Source organism: Elephas maximus, chromosome 23 (genome assembly GCF_024166365.1).
Source record: "Elephas maximus indicus isolate mEleMax1 chromosome 23, mEleMax1 primary haplotype, whole genome shotgun sequence".
NCBI classification, from domain to species: Eukaryota; Metazoa; Chordata; class Mammalia; order Proboscidea; family Elephantidae; genus Elephas; species Elephas maximus.
Genome location: NC_064841.1, coordinates 27576550 through 27593061, shown reverse-complemented (window position 1 = coordinate 27593061; position 16512 = coordinate 27576550). Strand labels below are relative to the sequence as shown.

At 37.1% G+C, this 16512-nt stretch overlaps 1 protein-coding gene across 1 annotated transcript in view; it reads left to right on the top strand.

The window, feature by feature from the left end:
- The window catches only part of ECT2 (epithelial cell transforming 2), a 64149-nt gene that overhangs the window by 17503 nt on the left and 30134 nt on the right, over positions 1 to 16512 (top strand). The window contains 2 exon segments of the mRNA XM_049867612.1: positions 1050 to 1186; positions 10085 to 10204. Of these exon segments, the coding sequence (XP_049723569.1) occupies positions 1050 to 1186; positions 10085 to 10204 (257 nt within the window).

The window sequence follows — 16512 nt, the reverse complement described above, 5'->3', positions numbered from 1 at the left end:
CTCTGTCTCTTTATTTAAGGACACCAGTCATTGGATTAGGCCCACACTATTCCAGTATGACCTCATGTTAACTAATATCTTCAAAGACCCTATTTCCAAATAAGTCACATTCATAGGTTCCTGGGGTTAGGACTTCAATATACCTTTTTAGGGGACAAAATTCAACCTGTAAGAACGACCTTGACATTTTTGAAGACTGTTGTTAGGTACTGTCAAGTTGATTCCGACTCATGGTGACCCTACGTACAACGGAGCAAACCACTGCCTGGTCCTGTGCCATTGTCACAGTTGTTGCTATGTTTGAGCCCATTGTTGTAGCACTGTGTCAGTCCATCTCATTGAGGGTCTTCCTCTTTTTCACCGACCCTCAACTCTACCAAGCATGATGTCCTTCTCCAGGGACTGGTGCCTGCCGATAACATGTGAGACAAAGTCTCACTATCCTTGCTTCCAAGGAGCACTCTGATTATACTTCTTCCAAGACAGATCTGTTAATTCTTCTCGCAGTTCTTTGCCAATACCATAATTCTAAGGCATCACTTCTTCTTCGGTCTTCCTTATTCATTGTCCAGCTTTCGCATGCATATGAGACGATTAAAATATCATGGCTTAGGTCAGGTGAAACTTAGTCCTCTAAGTGACATCTTTGCTTTTCAACACTTTAAAGAGGTCTTCTTTGCAGCCAATTTGCACAATGCAATAGATTGATTTCATGGCTGCTGCTTCCATGGGTGTTGTGTATCCAAGTGAAATGAAATCTTTAACAACTTCAATGTTTTCCTTATCATGATGTTGCTTATTGGTCCAGTTGTAAGGATTTTATTTTGAAGAGTAGAAGCCATTTAGTGATGTCTATCAATTTGAAGTTAATAATACTTTTTACCATCGTGTTTTTCTGGACTTATATCCTATGAGGTAATTTTACAATAAAAATCTATAAGATAGTATATTTATAAGCATGAGTATTCCCCTCCCTCCCTGTTAATTCTGTATAAATTTTGGTTCTTATATCTGGCTTTCATTTATCATTCTTCCTTCTTACCTTTCAGAAACACCAAAATCTTGTACTAAGTCTTCAAAAAATTCCACCCCTGTTCCCCCAAAGCAGTCAGCCAGGTGGCAAGTTGCAAAAGAGCTCTATCAGACTGAGAGTAATTATGTAAATATATTGGCGACAATTATTCAGGTAAGTGTGAGTTTGGTTTCAGAATGATCTGTGTTCTAATATGTTCCTAAGTAAAAAGTTGAAAATATTTTTTACAAGAAAATCATATACGTATAGGATTTGAATATAGATTAAAAAAAAAAGATGTATGACCAAATGACCAAAACTGGATTCGAACTGCTGACCTTTTGGTTAGCAGCCGTAGCTCTTAACCACTACACCATTAGGGTTTAGGATTGTAAATACATCACTCCAATCTCTGCCTCCATCTTTACATGGGTACCTTTCCTCTGTATCCCTTTCTCTGTCTCTTTATTTAAGGACACCAGGGCATGCCGTAATTGTAGTAGTATCTTCTTTTTATCAACTTGTTTTAGGCAATCAAGGAGATTATTTGATATAAATAGTACCATTTTTGGGTTATAATGATTTTGGTGTGTGGGGGGGGTGGTGTCCTAAATTTTTTTTTTTAGATTGTGTTTTAGGTGAAGGTTCACAGCGCAAATTAGTTTCTCATTAAAAAATTTATACTCAAATAATTTTGTGACATTGGTTGAGACCCAGGCAATGTTTTCGGCACTCTCCCCCTTTCCCTTTACACCCTGTGTCCGTTCACCCAGTTTTCCTGTCTCTTTGTACCTTCTTGTCTTTGCTTTTGGATAGGTGTTGCCCGTTTGGTCTCCTATACTTCATTGAAGTATAGGAGAGTAAGGAGCATATTCCTCACGTGTGTTGTTGCTTGTTTTATAGGCTTGTCTAATCTTTGGCTGAAAGGTGGACTTCAGGAGTGGCTTCAGTTCTGAGTTAGCAGGGTGTCTGAGGGCCATAGTCTCAGGGTTCCTCCAGTCTCTGTCAGACTAGTAAGTCTGGTCTTTTTTTGTGAATTTGAATTTTGTTCTGCATTTTTCACTAGCTCTGTCCAGAACCCTCTATTGTGATCCCTGTCAGAATGGTTGGTTGTGGTAGCTGGGCACCATCTAATTCCATACTCAGGCTGGTGTAGGTTGTGGTTTGGACTGATATTTTACTTATGTCTTTGATTTTCTTCGTTTTCATTTTGCTCCAAATGTGATGGGACCAATAGATGTATTTTAGATGGCCACTTGCAAGCTTTTAGGACCCGGGCCGCTACTCACCACAGTAGGATGTAGAACATTTTCTTTATGAACTGTGTTCTGCCAATTGACCTAGATGTCCCCTGAGACCATGATTCCCAGCCCTCAGCCCCAGCAACTAGGTCCCTGAAGGTGTTTGGATGTCTCTAGGAAGCTTCTGTGGCTTTGGGTTGGTCAAGTTGTACTGATTCCTTACATTGTGTGGTGTCTTTCCTTTCACCAAAGTGAACAGTTGTCTATTATCTAATTAGTAATTTCCCCTCCCTCATAACCGTCGAAGATTGTTTTTTTCTGTGTGTAAACCTTTTCTTGGGTTTTTATAAGAGTGGTTTCATACAATATTTGTCCTTTAGTGATTGACTTGTTTTGCTTGGGATAATACCCTCCAGATTCATCCATGTTGTGAGATGTTCACAGATTCCTTACTGTTCTTTATCATTGTTGAAGTTTGTATAGTGAGCCAAAATGTGGTTGCGTAGCAGAAAATCCTTTTGGCATACACTATGCATGTACCTGGGTAGCATTTATTACCTAGAAATGTAAATCCTTTTCAGGCCATGGTAAAAACCCACTGAATTTTCAGAACACTAGTTTACATATCAATTAAATTCGCTAAAACTAGTTTTAAAAACCCTGGGAAATCTTAAGACTAGAGACAAAGTTTCAATCACTTTACTTAGTATAAACTCATCAAAGATTTCTTTTGAAAGATTGTGGCCTAAATTTATGATAGTGTTTTCTTTAGGCTTTATTTTAGGACTGTTGTAGTTTTTTTGGAATTGGATTTAAAATAACTTAATTTTAACTTAGTTCCAAAGTTAAATGAATAGCCAGCAGCTTCTTTATTTAGTATCCCATGTAATACTTGTGTGCCTACTAATGCAGAATACCGTGTTAGATGTTGAAGAGGATTTCTGTTTTAAAGAACCTGAGACTGGAAGAGGTAAAACATACACAAGTCATTATAAAACGGAAGGTTATGAACATCATATGAGCTTTAGTTAAAGAATTAGGAAATTTGTGAGTTGAGAGTTTTACTACTCTTTAGTTTTAAGGAAGGCATCGTGCTGAAATTTTCAATGGGTTGTGTGTTGGAAGGGTCACTGTGAGACGGGATTGAATCAACTCAATGGCAGCGGGTTTGGTTTTTTGGTTTGGTACTTTGGAAAAAGCCTCAAAGATGACAATTGAAGTAAATTTTAAAGTACAGATGTGATTGGTACATATAAGGAATATGAGTGGGAAGTGTATTTGAGATAGGGCAAACAATATGGACAATTAAAAATATGTATCATTCAAGATATGAGTAGAGAGGCTAAAGCTTAAGGGTCAGTTCCGGGGTATGGAAGAAGATTTCACATACAGTGAGAGTTACGATAAGACTGCCTAGACCAGGAGCCCTCAGCTGCTAACCAAGAGGTTGGCAGTTCGAATCCACCAGCCGCTCCTTGGAAACCCAATGGGGCAGTTCTGCTCTTACCTGTACGATCACTATGAGTCAGAATTAACTCCACAGCAACGGCTGGTGTGTGGTGGGTGAGACCAGATTAGAGAAGGCCCTTGAATAGTGTGCTGTGTCATCTGTAGGCTATAGAAAAATTTATGACGAAGGAGGATCTATGGCATCATCTTTCATTCTCGAAAGATATCGTGATTCCCTTTCAGGGAGGCATTGGAGATGGGAAATAGTGGAGACAAGGAGACCAATTTGGTGGCTACTTCAGCAGTCCTGGTGAGAGATTTTGAGGATATGAACTTCAGAGAACAGTATCCATGAAAATAAAAAGTAAATGAGAAATACTGAAAAGAGTCAATAGTTTTTGACTATTTAATTTTATGTGGGGGATTAAAGCAAACACAGTAGAACAGTTTTAGCATTGCTCAACATGTCTTAAGACAACTGAGAGGTTTTAATAAGCCTTGATTTATTTTGGTTGTCTGAATATTTTTATTTAGAATTTTTAATTAAATGTTGACTAAGAGTGTTTATAAATGATTACAAATGTCTTTGAAACCTCTATTGATTTTTTTTCCCCCCCATTCCCAGCCTTTTTTTTTTCTCTCAGAGATTATCACTATCTGGAATTTTGTGATTATTATGTCCTTTATAGATCTACCACATATTTCTAAGAAAGCAAACAATATATAAATGTAACCCTGTTGTATATGTTTTTTATTGATTTGCTTTTTTCACTTGATAGAAATATTCTTGAGATCTGTCCTTACACTGTAATGTAATTCTTTTTCTTGTATGAATATTGAATATTTCACAGTTTATTTAACTGTTTTAAATGAACATCCAGGTTATTTCCAGTTTTAGTTTTTCTTTTTTACTAACAGTGATGCTTAAGAACATTAGCAGGTGGTTTTTTTTGATTAAAAACCTGAAATTGCTGAGTCACGGGCTACGTGCATTATCAAGTCTCTTAGGTGACGATAAATTACGCAGTGTTACCGTTATATACTCCTACCAGCAGTGTATAATAATTCCAGTTGTTCCACATTTTCAGATCATTAAAAATGATCTTTAATTTTTTTTTTCCTGCTCTGGTTGGTGTGAAATGATGTTACATCTTTTAAACCCGTTCCCATCGAGTCAATTCCGACTCATAGCGACCCTATACAACAGAATAGAACTGCCCCTCATGGCTCCCAAAGCTGTAAATCTTTATGGAAGCAGACTGCCACATCTATCTCCGGTGAAACAGCTTGGTGGGTTCGAATTGCTGACCTTTCAGTTAGCAGCTGGGCGCTTAACCGCTGCGCCACCAGGGCTCCAAAGTTACATCTTATTGGGTATATAATTTGAGGGTGACCATACTTTTGGCTATATAGTTCTATAAATTTTAACACATGTAGGGATTTGTGTAACCGCTGCCACAATCAAGATACAGAATATTTCCACCCCCAAAAAACTCCCTCATGCTTTTCCTTTATAGTCACACCATTTCCCCACTCCAGCCTCTTATAACTACTGGTTTCCCCATCACTATAATTTTTTTCTTCCTTGAGAATATCATATAAATGAACTATATAATATGTAACATCCTGAGGTTGCCTTTTAGATTTATCCAAGTCGTGTATATTGATAGTTTGATCCTTCCTGTTGTTGAGTAGTATTCCATTGTATGGATGTAACAGTTTATTGACTCATTAAAGGATATTTGGGTTGTTTTCACTTCTCTTGGGTAAACACCCAAGAGTGTGATGACGGGATCATATGGTAAATTATGTTTAATTTTATAAGAAATTGTCAAACCTTTTTCCAGAGAGGCGATACTATTCCCACAAGCAATGCATGAGCATTCTAGTTGCTCACCATTCTCACCAGCGCTGGATATTACCACTTTGTTTTATTTCAGCCATTCTGGTAGCTGTGTAGTTGTATCTCAACATGACTTTAATTTTCATTTCCTCAGTGGCTACTGATATTCTGTTCTTGCCCTTATTTGCCATCTGTATATCTTCTTTGTTGAAATAACTGTTGGAAGTTTTTTGCCCATTTTTTATATTGGGTTGTTTGTTTTCTTCCTGTTGACTTTTGAGAGTACTTTATATATTTTAGAAACTAGTCCTTTGCAAGACATGTGATTTGCAAATATTTTCTCCCAGTCTATAATGGGCCTTTTCATTCTTTTAACAGTGTTTTCTGAGAAGAAGTTTCTAATTTTGACAAAGTCCAATTTATATTTCTTTCTTATATACATAATGCTTATGGCGTAATGTCCTTGCCTAAGCTTGTTGTTGTTAGGTGCCGTCACGCTGGTTCCAACTCACAGCGACCCTATGCACAACAGAACGAAGCACTGCCTGGTCCTGCGCCAACCTCACGGTCGTTGCTGTGCTTGAGCCTATTGTTGCAGCCACTGTGTCAATCCATCTGTTGAGGGTCTTCCTCTTTTTCGCTGACCTTCTACTTTACCAAGCATAATGTCCTTGACTAGGAACTGACTACCCCTGATAACGTGTCCAACGTGTGTGAGACATAGTCTCGCCATCCTTGCTTCTAAGGAGCATTCTGGTTGTACTTCTTCCAAGATAGATTTGTTGATTCTTTTGGCAGTCCATGGTATATTCAATATTCTTCTGTAACGCCACAATTCAAAGGTGTCAGTTCTTCTTTGGCCTTCCTTATTCATTGTCCAGCTTTCGCATGCACGCATGAGGGGATTGAAAAACCATGGCTTGGGTCAGGTGCACCTTAGTCCTCAAGGTGACGTCTTTGCTTTCCAACACTTTAAAGAGGTCTTTTGCAGCCAGTTTGCCCAATGCAGTATATCTTTTGATTTCTTGACTGCTGCTCCCATGGGTGTTGATTGTGGATCCAAGTAAAATGAAATTCTTGACAATCTCAATCTTTTCTCTGTTTATCATGGTGTTTATCGGTTCAGTTTGAGAATTTTTGTTTCCTTCATATTGAGGTGTAATCCATACTGCGGGCTGTGGTCTTTGACCTTCATTAGTAAGTGCTTCAAGTCCTCCTCACTTTCAGCAAGCAAGGCTGTGTCATCTGCATAATGCAGGCTGTTAATGAGTCTTCCTGTAATCCCGATGCCCGGTTCTTCATATAGTCCAGCTTCTTGGATTATTTGCTCAGCATACAGAATGAATAGGTATAGTGAAAGCATACAAACCTGACACATACCTTTCCTGACTTTAAACCATGCAGTATCCTCTTGTTCTGTTTGAATGACTGTCTCTTGATCCGTGTACGGATTCCTTATGAGCACAGTTAAAGTGTTCCAGAATTCCCATTCTCCACAATGTTATCCATAATTTGTTATGATCCACGCAGTCAAATGCTGTAGCATAGTCAATAAAACACAGGTAAGCATCTTTCCGGTTATTCTCTGCTTTCAGCCAGGATCCATCTGACATCAGCGATGATATCCCTGGTTCCATGTCGTCTTCTAAATCTGGCTTGAGTTTCTGGCACTTCCTCATCAATATATTGTTGCAGCTGCTTTTGAATGATCTTTGGCCATATTTTGCTTGCATGTGAAATTAATGATACTGTTTGATAATTTCTGCATTCTGTTGGATCACCTTTCTTAGAATAGGCATAAATAAGGACCTCTTGCAGTCAGTTGGCCAGGTAGCTGTTTTCCAAATTCTTGGCATAGACAAGTGAGCACTTCCATTGCTGCATCTGTTTGTTGAAACATCTCAAGGGGCATTCCGTCAATTCCTGGAATTTTGTTTTTTGCCAATGCCTTCAGTGCAGCTTGGACTTCTTCCTTCAGTATCATTGGTTCCTGATCATATGTTACCTTCTGAAATGGTTGAACGTTGACCAATTCTTTTTGGTATAGTGACCCTATGTATCTCTTCTGTCTTCTTTTGATGCTTCCTGCATCGTTTAATATTTTCCCTATAGAATCCTTCAGTATCGCAACTAGAGGCTTGAATTTTTTCTTCAGTTCTTTTCAGCTTGAGAAATGCTGAGCACGTTCTTCCCTTTTGGTTTTCTATCTTTGTCTTTGCACATGTCATCATAATACTTTGTCTTCTCGAGCTGCCCTCTGAAATCTTCTGTTCAGCTGCTTTACTTCATTTTTTCCTTTTGCTTTAGCTACTTGATGTTCAAGAGCAAGTTTCAGAGTCTCTTCTGACATCCATTTAGGTCTTTTCTTTCTCTCCGGTCTTTTTACTGACCTCTTGCTTTCTTCATGTGTTATGTCCTTGATATCATTCCACAACTTGTCTGGTCTTTGGTCATTAGTGTTCAACGTGTCAAATCTATTCTTGAGATGGTATCTAAATTCAGGTGGGATATACTCAGGACTGGAAACTCTGGTGCCATAGCTATGGCTGCTAACCAAAAGGTCAGCAGTTCAAATCCACCAGGTGCTCTTTGGAAACTCTATGGGGCAGTTCTGTTCTGTCCTTTAAGGTCGCTATGAGTTGGAATTGACTTGACGGCAATGGGTATACTCAAGATCAAACTTTGGCTCTCGTGGACTTGTTCTAATTTTCTTCAGTTACTACTTGAACTTGCATATGAGTTATTGATGGTCTAATCCATAGCCAGCCCCTGGCCTTGTTCTGACTGGTGATATTGAGCTTTTCCATCGTCTCTTTCCACAAATGTAGTGGATTTGATTCCTGTGTATTCCATCTGGCGAGGTACATGTGTATAGTCATCGTTTATGTTGGTGAAAAGCTTTAAGTTACAAAAATTGTCTCCTACGTTTTCTTCCAAAATTTTCGTACCTTTAGGCTTTACATTTAGGTCTATGATCCAGTTAGGTTAAAGCTTCACTTTTTTGCCTATGGCAAATGATGTTCAAATATCATTTGCTGAAAGACCGTCTTTCTACTTTGAACTGCTTTTGCATCTTTGTCAAAAATCACTTGGCCATGTTTATATGGGTTCATTTGTCAACTTCATTCTGTTGATCTGTGTTTGTTTCTCCCCTCACCAGTACCATATAATCTTGATTACTGCCGATTATAGTAAAAAGTTCCTTTGCCTTTTTGTATATATTTTTAGAATCAAGTTTTCTGTATCTACAAAAAGTCCTGGAAGTTTGATTGGCATTGCATTAAATCTAAAAATCAATTTTGGAGAGAATTAACATTTTTACTATATTGAATCTTTTAATCCATAACCATGATATGTCTTCATTTATTTAGGTCTTCCTTGGTTTCTTTAATTAGCATTTTGTAGTTTTCGGCATATAGATCCTGAATTTGGTTTATTAATATTTATACCTAAGTAATACATTTTTTAAAAATGGTAAATGATACTGCTTTTTCTATTTTGGTTTCTATTTGTACATTACTGGTGTGTGTGTATATATGTGTGTATGTGCGCTTGTTGACTTTGTATCTTGTGACCTTACTAAAGTTACTTATTAGTTCTAAGAATTTTTTTCTTTAGATAAAAAAAATAACATGGATAAATCTCAAAATAATTACATTGAGTGAAATAAACTAGACAAAAAAGTACATACTGTATGATTTCATTTATATGAAATTCTAGAAAATCCAAACTAATAATGACAAAAAACAGATCAGTAGTTAGCCTGTGATAAAAGTGGGAGCATGAGATTGCAAAGGATTATGGAGAAACCTGGACTGACAGATATGTTCAGATCTTGATTGTGGTGATGGTGTCACTGATGTATGCATATGTCAAAATGATCAAATTATACACTTTAACTATGTACAGTTTATTGAATGTCAATTATGTCTCAGAAAAGCTATTAAAAATGAAATAAAATTGTAAAATAATATTTTGAAATAAAGATAAGAACCTTAAGACAGGGCATATTTTCACATTTTATAAGTAAAAGGAATTAGGTTGAGAGAGACTAATTGATTTTCTCATATTCAAGTGGCTAGTAAGAAAAGGAGCCAGGACGCAAAGGTCTTGCTTCAAATCCAGCCTCTTTTACTTTAATGAAGTTTCTACCTTGCAATTTCTAAAACATTTCTACTGAAATAAATGTTCTAAAATAACCACTTGGTTGTTGCTTTCTTCCTTAGTAACTTGAATAAAAAGTAGAAATTACTCTTGCATCATACTAACAATTTTAATGGTTGATATATAGAACTGTGTTGTAAATTTTATTAGCGTCTAACGTTATAAAATAATTTGTTTATGATGTGTTTGTTATTTATTTACATGTACTAGAAAATGTATGAGAAAAAAAGGAGTGTCTTAAAATTTAAGAAGTATGTGCTCGTTACTTTTTTTCTTTTCTGTTGACATTTTGTCTCTCCCTTAACAACCATCGCTAGTAAACATTTTTTTTTCCTTTCCCCACGTTTACTTAAATTAGCATTTTTTCTCTTTTAGTTATTTCAGGTTCCATTAGAAGAGGAAGGGCAACGTGGTGGGCCTATCCTTGTACCGGAAGAGATTAAGACTATTTTTGGTAGCATCCCAGATATCTTTGATGTACACAGTAAGATAAAGGTAAATTTGTATGTGTTGAAATTGATAGTAACTCTTTTGGGATTGTGTATGATTTTGTTTTTAGGCACTTCAGATTAGCCAGCTAAGTTTTGTACCTGTAACATCTTTACTCATTTGTTCCTTTGAATCGCTTGTATCTTTGCTCCCGTGCCTTATTAATGTTTATCGTTTGCCTATTTTTTAAGTTAGATTAATCCTGACGATGAGAAATTAAGACCTTACCAAGTCTTTTCTATAGAAATGTGTGTCTCCTAGTATTATTTTTCTACTATTGTTGCCTTTCGGTTGCTTGTTTTTGTTTTGCTTTAGTTTATTTAAAAACTGTGAAGCTAGAAGGGACTTAGAGGTCATTTAATTCATTTATTTCTGGGCAGATAAATGCCAAAATCATAAAAGAGAGTGCTATCCTCTTTTTAATGATTTTCTTTTGACCAAGGGTCCATGGTTTCCAGGTATCAGTCTCTTAAAGTACTTTTTGGGCAGATTTAGCTGAACTTTTAAAAAATAATTTAGCTTTATTTTCTCTTATGAAGTACTTGAGCAAAATTTATCAATTTCTCCTCAAAACAGCACATATTAATGTTTATTCCATATTCCAATAAAAAAGGCTAATTTGAATTATAGAATATTTTCAAACAAATACACTGAATTGCTTTTGATTTCAGTGCACATTATAAACAAAATATAAAAGACCTATGAAATGATGCAATTTACCAAATGCTTGTATTTTACCAAATGCTCATATTTTATTGAAATCGTATTTCAATCAATTTCTAGATCTAGAAGGAGCTGTTAAAGGAGATCTTAAACCTCTAAATTTGAAAAAAGCTACGTATTTTCAGGCTAGTTTATCCATTCCAGTTAAGGTTGTGAACGTTTGAAGAGGAAAGTATTGTTGGTATGTTTTTGCTTTCTAAGAATCACTGAGGCGTGAGTGTAGAATGGGAAGTCAAATAGGTTTTCATATTCGTGTTCTACCACTAACTTGTGGGTCAATTTGAATTTGTTAGTCTAACATTTAGTCAGTGTGAGTGTTCAAGCTCCCTTTTTTCACAAAATGTTACACTTTATACAGGATCATAATCTCAATTCAGAAAATCATATTCTTTGATTCAGTGAAGCTTTGAAAATGATTGCCACCCTTTAACTTTCTCATGTGTTAGCTAAGTCTCTAAGCTTCTTTGGTACGGTTGAATTACCAGTACTGCAACTTATACTTGTTTTTCAGCCAATTTTAGATTAGTCAGACATTAAAAAATTTTAAAGTTTTTTTTTTCTAACATGAAACCAGTGTGTGCTGTCAAACTTTTGTTAAACCAGGAGAAATGGAAAATACTCATAATCCAGTCACACAAATATTTCTAAAATTTTGAAACCTTTTTTTTTTTTTTGTGTTGGGCATATCTGCTGCAAAAAACCTCCCTAAAGTGTTAAAAAGCAAAGATGTCACCCCGAGGACCAAGGTGCGCCTGACCCAAGCCATGGTATTTTCAATTGCCTCATATGTACTCAAAAGCTGGACAGTGAGCAAGGAGGACTAAAGAAGAACTGACGCCCCTGAACTGTGGTGTTAGTTAAGAATATTGAACATAGCATGGACCTCCAAACTTTGGACATGTTATCAGGCTCATGCACAACAACAACTGTGAAGCTGGCACAGGGCCAGGCAGTGTTGCTCTGCCATAATAGTGTCACTATGAGTTGAAACCAACTTGACAACAACACCCAACAACAACACAACAGCCCAGAACACATCCTCCATCTGCCATCCTTGACTTGGGTTGTCAACAGTTCTGTCTGGTTCTGACTCATAGTGACCCTATGTACAACAGAACGAAACACTGCCCGATTCTGCGCCATACTCACAATCGCTGCCATGCCTGAGTCCATTGTTGCAGCCACTGTGTCAGTCTGCCTCATTGAGGGTCCTCCTCCCCCTCAGTGGTCCTCTACTTTACCAAACATGATGTCCTTCTCCAGGGACTGATCCCCCCCACCAACACCATGTCCAAAATACACGGAATGCAGTCTTCTATCCTTGCTTTCAAGGAGCACCCCGGCTGCACTTCCTCTAAGACAGATCCGTTCACTCTTTTGGCAGTCCATGGTATATTCAACACTCCCTGCCAGCACCACAATTCAAACGCATCAGTTCTTCTTCGGTCCTCCCCATCCATCGTCCAGCTTTTGCATGCATGTGAGGCAACCAGAAACACCATGGCTTGGTTTAGGCACGCCCCAGTCTTCAAGGTGACATCTCTGCTTTTCAACATCTCAAAGAGGCCTTTTGCAGCAGATTTCCTCAAAGTAACGCGTCTTTTGATTTCTTTTTTTTTTCAGTTGTTCTTTAAGTGAAAGTTTACAGTTCAAGTTAGTTTCTGATACAAAAATTTATACACACATTGTTATGTGACCCTAGTTGGTCTCCTTATAATATGACAACACACTCCTCATTTCTACCCAGTATTTTCCATGTCCATTCAGCCAGGTTCTGTCCCTTTCTGCCTTCTCATCTCGCCTCTGGACAGAAACTGCCTGTTTAGTCTCATGTATGTACTTGAGCTGAGAAGCACACTGTTCACAAGTATCATTTTATGTCTTATAGTCCAGCCTAATCTTTGTCTGAAGAGTTGGCTTTGGGTATGTTTTTAGTTTTGGGCCAACAGAGAGTCTGGGTGCATGTCTTCTGGGGTCCCTCGAGTCTCAGTCAGACCATTAATAAGTCTGATCTTTTTACCAGAATTTGAGTGCTGCACCCCACTTTTCTCCTGCTCCGTGAGGGACTCTTTGTTGTGTTCCTGTCAGGGCGGTGATTGGTGGTAGCTGCATACCATCTAGTTCTTGTCTCAGGCTGATGGAGTCTCTGTCTCTTGGGCTTATATTTTCCTTGTGTCTTTGGTGTTCTTCCTTCTCCTTTGCTCTAGGTGGGTTGGGACCAGTTGATGCATCTTAGATGGCTGCTTGCTAGCTTTTAAGACCCCAGACGCCACTCAGCAAAGTGGAATGCAGAACATTTTTTTAATAAACTTTGTTATGCCAGTTGACCTATGTTTCAGGGGACATCTAGGCCAGTTGGCATAACAAAGTTTATTAAGAAACTTTGTTACACATAGCATTTTTTCTACTTTAAATGTCAACCATATATTGAGTAATGCCACAGTTATTCAGCATAACCAAGAAGTTAGTATTCTTGTAATAATTTTTAATTGCTAAAATATTAGATTAATAATAATTCATTAATTTTTGACTACTATTTCTTATAATATTTCTAATAAATGCTGGATCAAGATTTGACCCCTTTGTCCATCTATTTTGAATTTCACTTTTATGCTGTTGAGGATAGTTTTTTCTTCCCATTTCAACTTTTATGAGTCTGCTAGTATAAGACCAAAGACCCACTGTTTTTGAGTCAATTCCAACTCATAGCGACCCTATAGGACAGAGTAGAACTGCCCCATAGGGTTGGCAAGAAAGACTGCCACCTCTTTTTCCCACAGAGTAGCTGGTGGGTTCAAATCACTGACTTTTTGGTTAGCAGCTGAGGGCTTAACCACTGCACCACTGGTGCTCACTAGTATAGGACAGCGGTTCTTAAATTATTTGCTCTCAGGTTTCCTTTTCAATCTTAAAATATATTGTGGAACTTTTGTTTATGTAGTTTTTATCAGTATTGATTACTTTATTAGAAATTAAAAAATATTAATTTTAAAAATACATGACTTTTTAAAACCACATTATTGAGGTATATTTTACATATAATAAAATTAATGTATTTTAAATATACAATTCAATGACTTTTAGATTCAGTGACTTCCTAGTGATGCAACCATCACCATAAATCCATTTTAGAATACTTTTATCCTCCCAGTAGGATCCTTCATGCCCATTTACAGTTAATCCCCATTCCTAGCTCCAGCCCCAGGTAACTAGTAATTCTAATTTCTGTCTTTATGAATTTTCTTTTCTGGAAATTTCATACAAATGCAGTCTTACAGTGTGTGGTCTCTTTTATCTGACTTATTTGTCTTAGCATGTTTTTTGAGCTCTCTGTCATGTAGCAAGTTAGTAGTTTGTTGGCTTTTTATTGCTGAATTTACTTTTTTTTAATTATTGTAGCCATCCTAGTGGGTGCGAAGTGCCTTTTCACTGTGGCTTTAATTTTCCCAATGACTAATGATGTCGACCATATTTTTATGTGTTCATTAGCCATTTTTATATCATTTCTAGTGAAATATATGTTCAGGTCTGTTGCCCATTTTTTGGGGTTGTTTGTCATCTTATTATTGAGTTGTAAAGGATCTCTGGTCGTGCTATGGTTAAGTGCTTGGATGTTGACCAGAAGATTGGTTATTTGAACCTACCAGTGGCTCCACAGGAGAAAAGACCTGGTCATCTACTCCCGTAAAGATTACAGCCTTGGAAACCCTATGAGGCAGTTCTTCTCTGTCCTGTAGGTTTGCTATGAGTTGGAATCGACCTAACAGTACACAAAAATAAGGCTTCTTTATGAATTCAGGAAATAAGTCATTGATCAGCTATATGTTTTGCAAATATATTCTCCCAGTTTGTTGTTGCTTGTCTTTTCATTTTCTTAATGATTTTTTTTTGAGTGCCAAAGTTAATTTTGGTGAACTCCAATTTATTTATTTTTTTTGTCTTATGGACTGTGTTTTTGGTGTCTCATCTAAGAAGTCTTTGCCTGACCCAAGGTCTTGAATTCTTTTTCCCCTGTTTTCTTTTAAAACCCCCCCAAAAAAAACCCCAACTCGTTTATGATGAGTTGATTTGAACTCATAGCTACCCTATAGGACAGAGTAGAGCTGCCCCATAGGGTTTCCAAGGAGCACCTGATGGATTTGAACTGCTTACCTTTTGGTTAGCAGCCATAGCTGTTAACCAGTACACCACCAGGGTTACTGTTTTCTTGTAAAAGCTATAGTATTTTAGCTTTTACATTTAGGTCTGTAATCCATTTTGAGCTTTTTTTTTTTTTTAATGTAAGGTGAGAATTTAAGTTAATCTTTTTGCATGTGGATAGCCAATTCAAAAGATATTTACTAATTTAATTAAAATAATAATAAACCAATTACATGGTACCATCAATACCATATCTTTATGAAAAAATAGCTTCTGAAATAAAAATAATGAAAAGAGAAGAGTGGCATTATTTTACATTTTTGTGCTATATTTTTACACAGATAATGCGAGCCTCCTATGTTTGTTTGCCAACCACTCCTTCTTCTATGAAGTATTTTCATAAGTGCTGCTATGTCAAATTTTTTTTACATGTTGCTATAAAAAAATTAGCATAGCATGCTTACAAAAATACCTTGCTGGAGGAGGGAGTGATTGGCAAACAGACATAGAAGGCATGCATTATTTGTGTAAAAATAATGGTATTTCTTTAATGTCTGGTTTAAGAAAAAATATATTCTCATACCTGCTTCTACATTCAGTCTGTGCAATATCACACATTATATAACCTCTAGAAAACTGTAGTGTATACTTGTGAGAGATTTGGAGTGAAAAAGTCGAGTAATGCATTAACATTATAATTAATAGTTTTAATTTCATGGATGCCACGGAAAGAGTATTGAGGAACACCCAGGGTCTGTGGTTGATACTTTGAGAACCTCTGGTATAGGAGCTTACTGATGGACTTCCATTTTAAAGTCATTTTTATAATTTCATTTAAGGTATGTCATTTTTAGGATCTCACCTGATTTGTGTTTTATCTTTAAATGTCCTGTAAAATTTTTAAAAATGTATATTTTAGGATGACTGCTAAGGAATTTTATAGACTACATGTTGGCAAAACTATGGTCCAAGGGCTAAATCTGGCCTGTTGCATGATTTGGTGAAGAAAGTTTTATTGAAACATAGCTACACTCAATTCATTCACATATTGTCTGTGACTGCCTTCATGCTGCAGAGGCTGAGTGAAGTATGTGTGACAGAAAGCACATGGTCTGCAAGCCTAAAATATTCAGTGTTGCTATTGTTGGCTGCTATTGAGTAGGCCCCTGACTCATGGCGACCCCATGCACAACGGAATGAAGCCTTATGCAGTTCTGCACAATCCCTATGAATGGTTGCGAATCAGACTTTTGTGGTCCATAGGGTTTTTGTTGGCTAATTGTTGGAAGTAGCTCGCTAGGCCTTTTTTCCTAGGCTGTCAGCTCTGCTGAAACCTGTTCAGCATCATAGCAACAGCAAGCCCCCACTGACAGATGGGTAGCGACTGTGCACAAGCTGTATTGGCTGGGAATTAAACTCATGTCTCCTGCATGAAAGGCAAGAATTCTGCC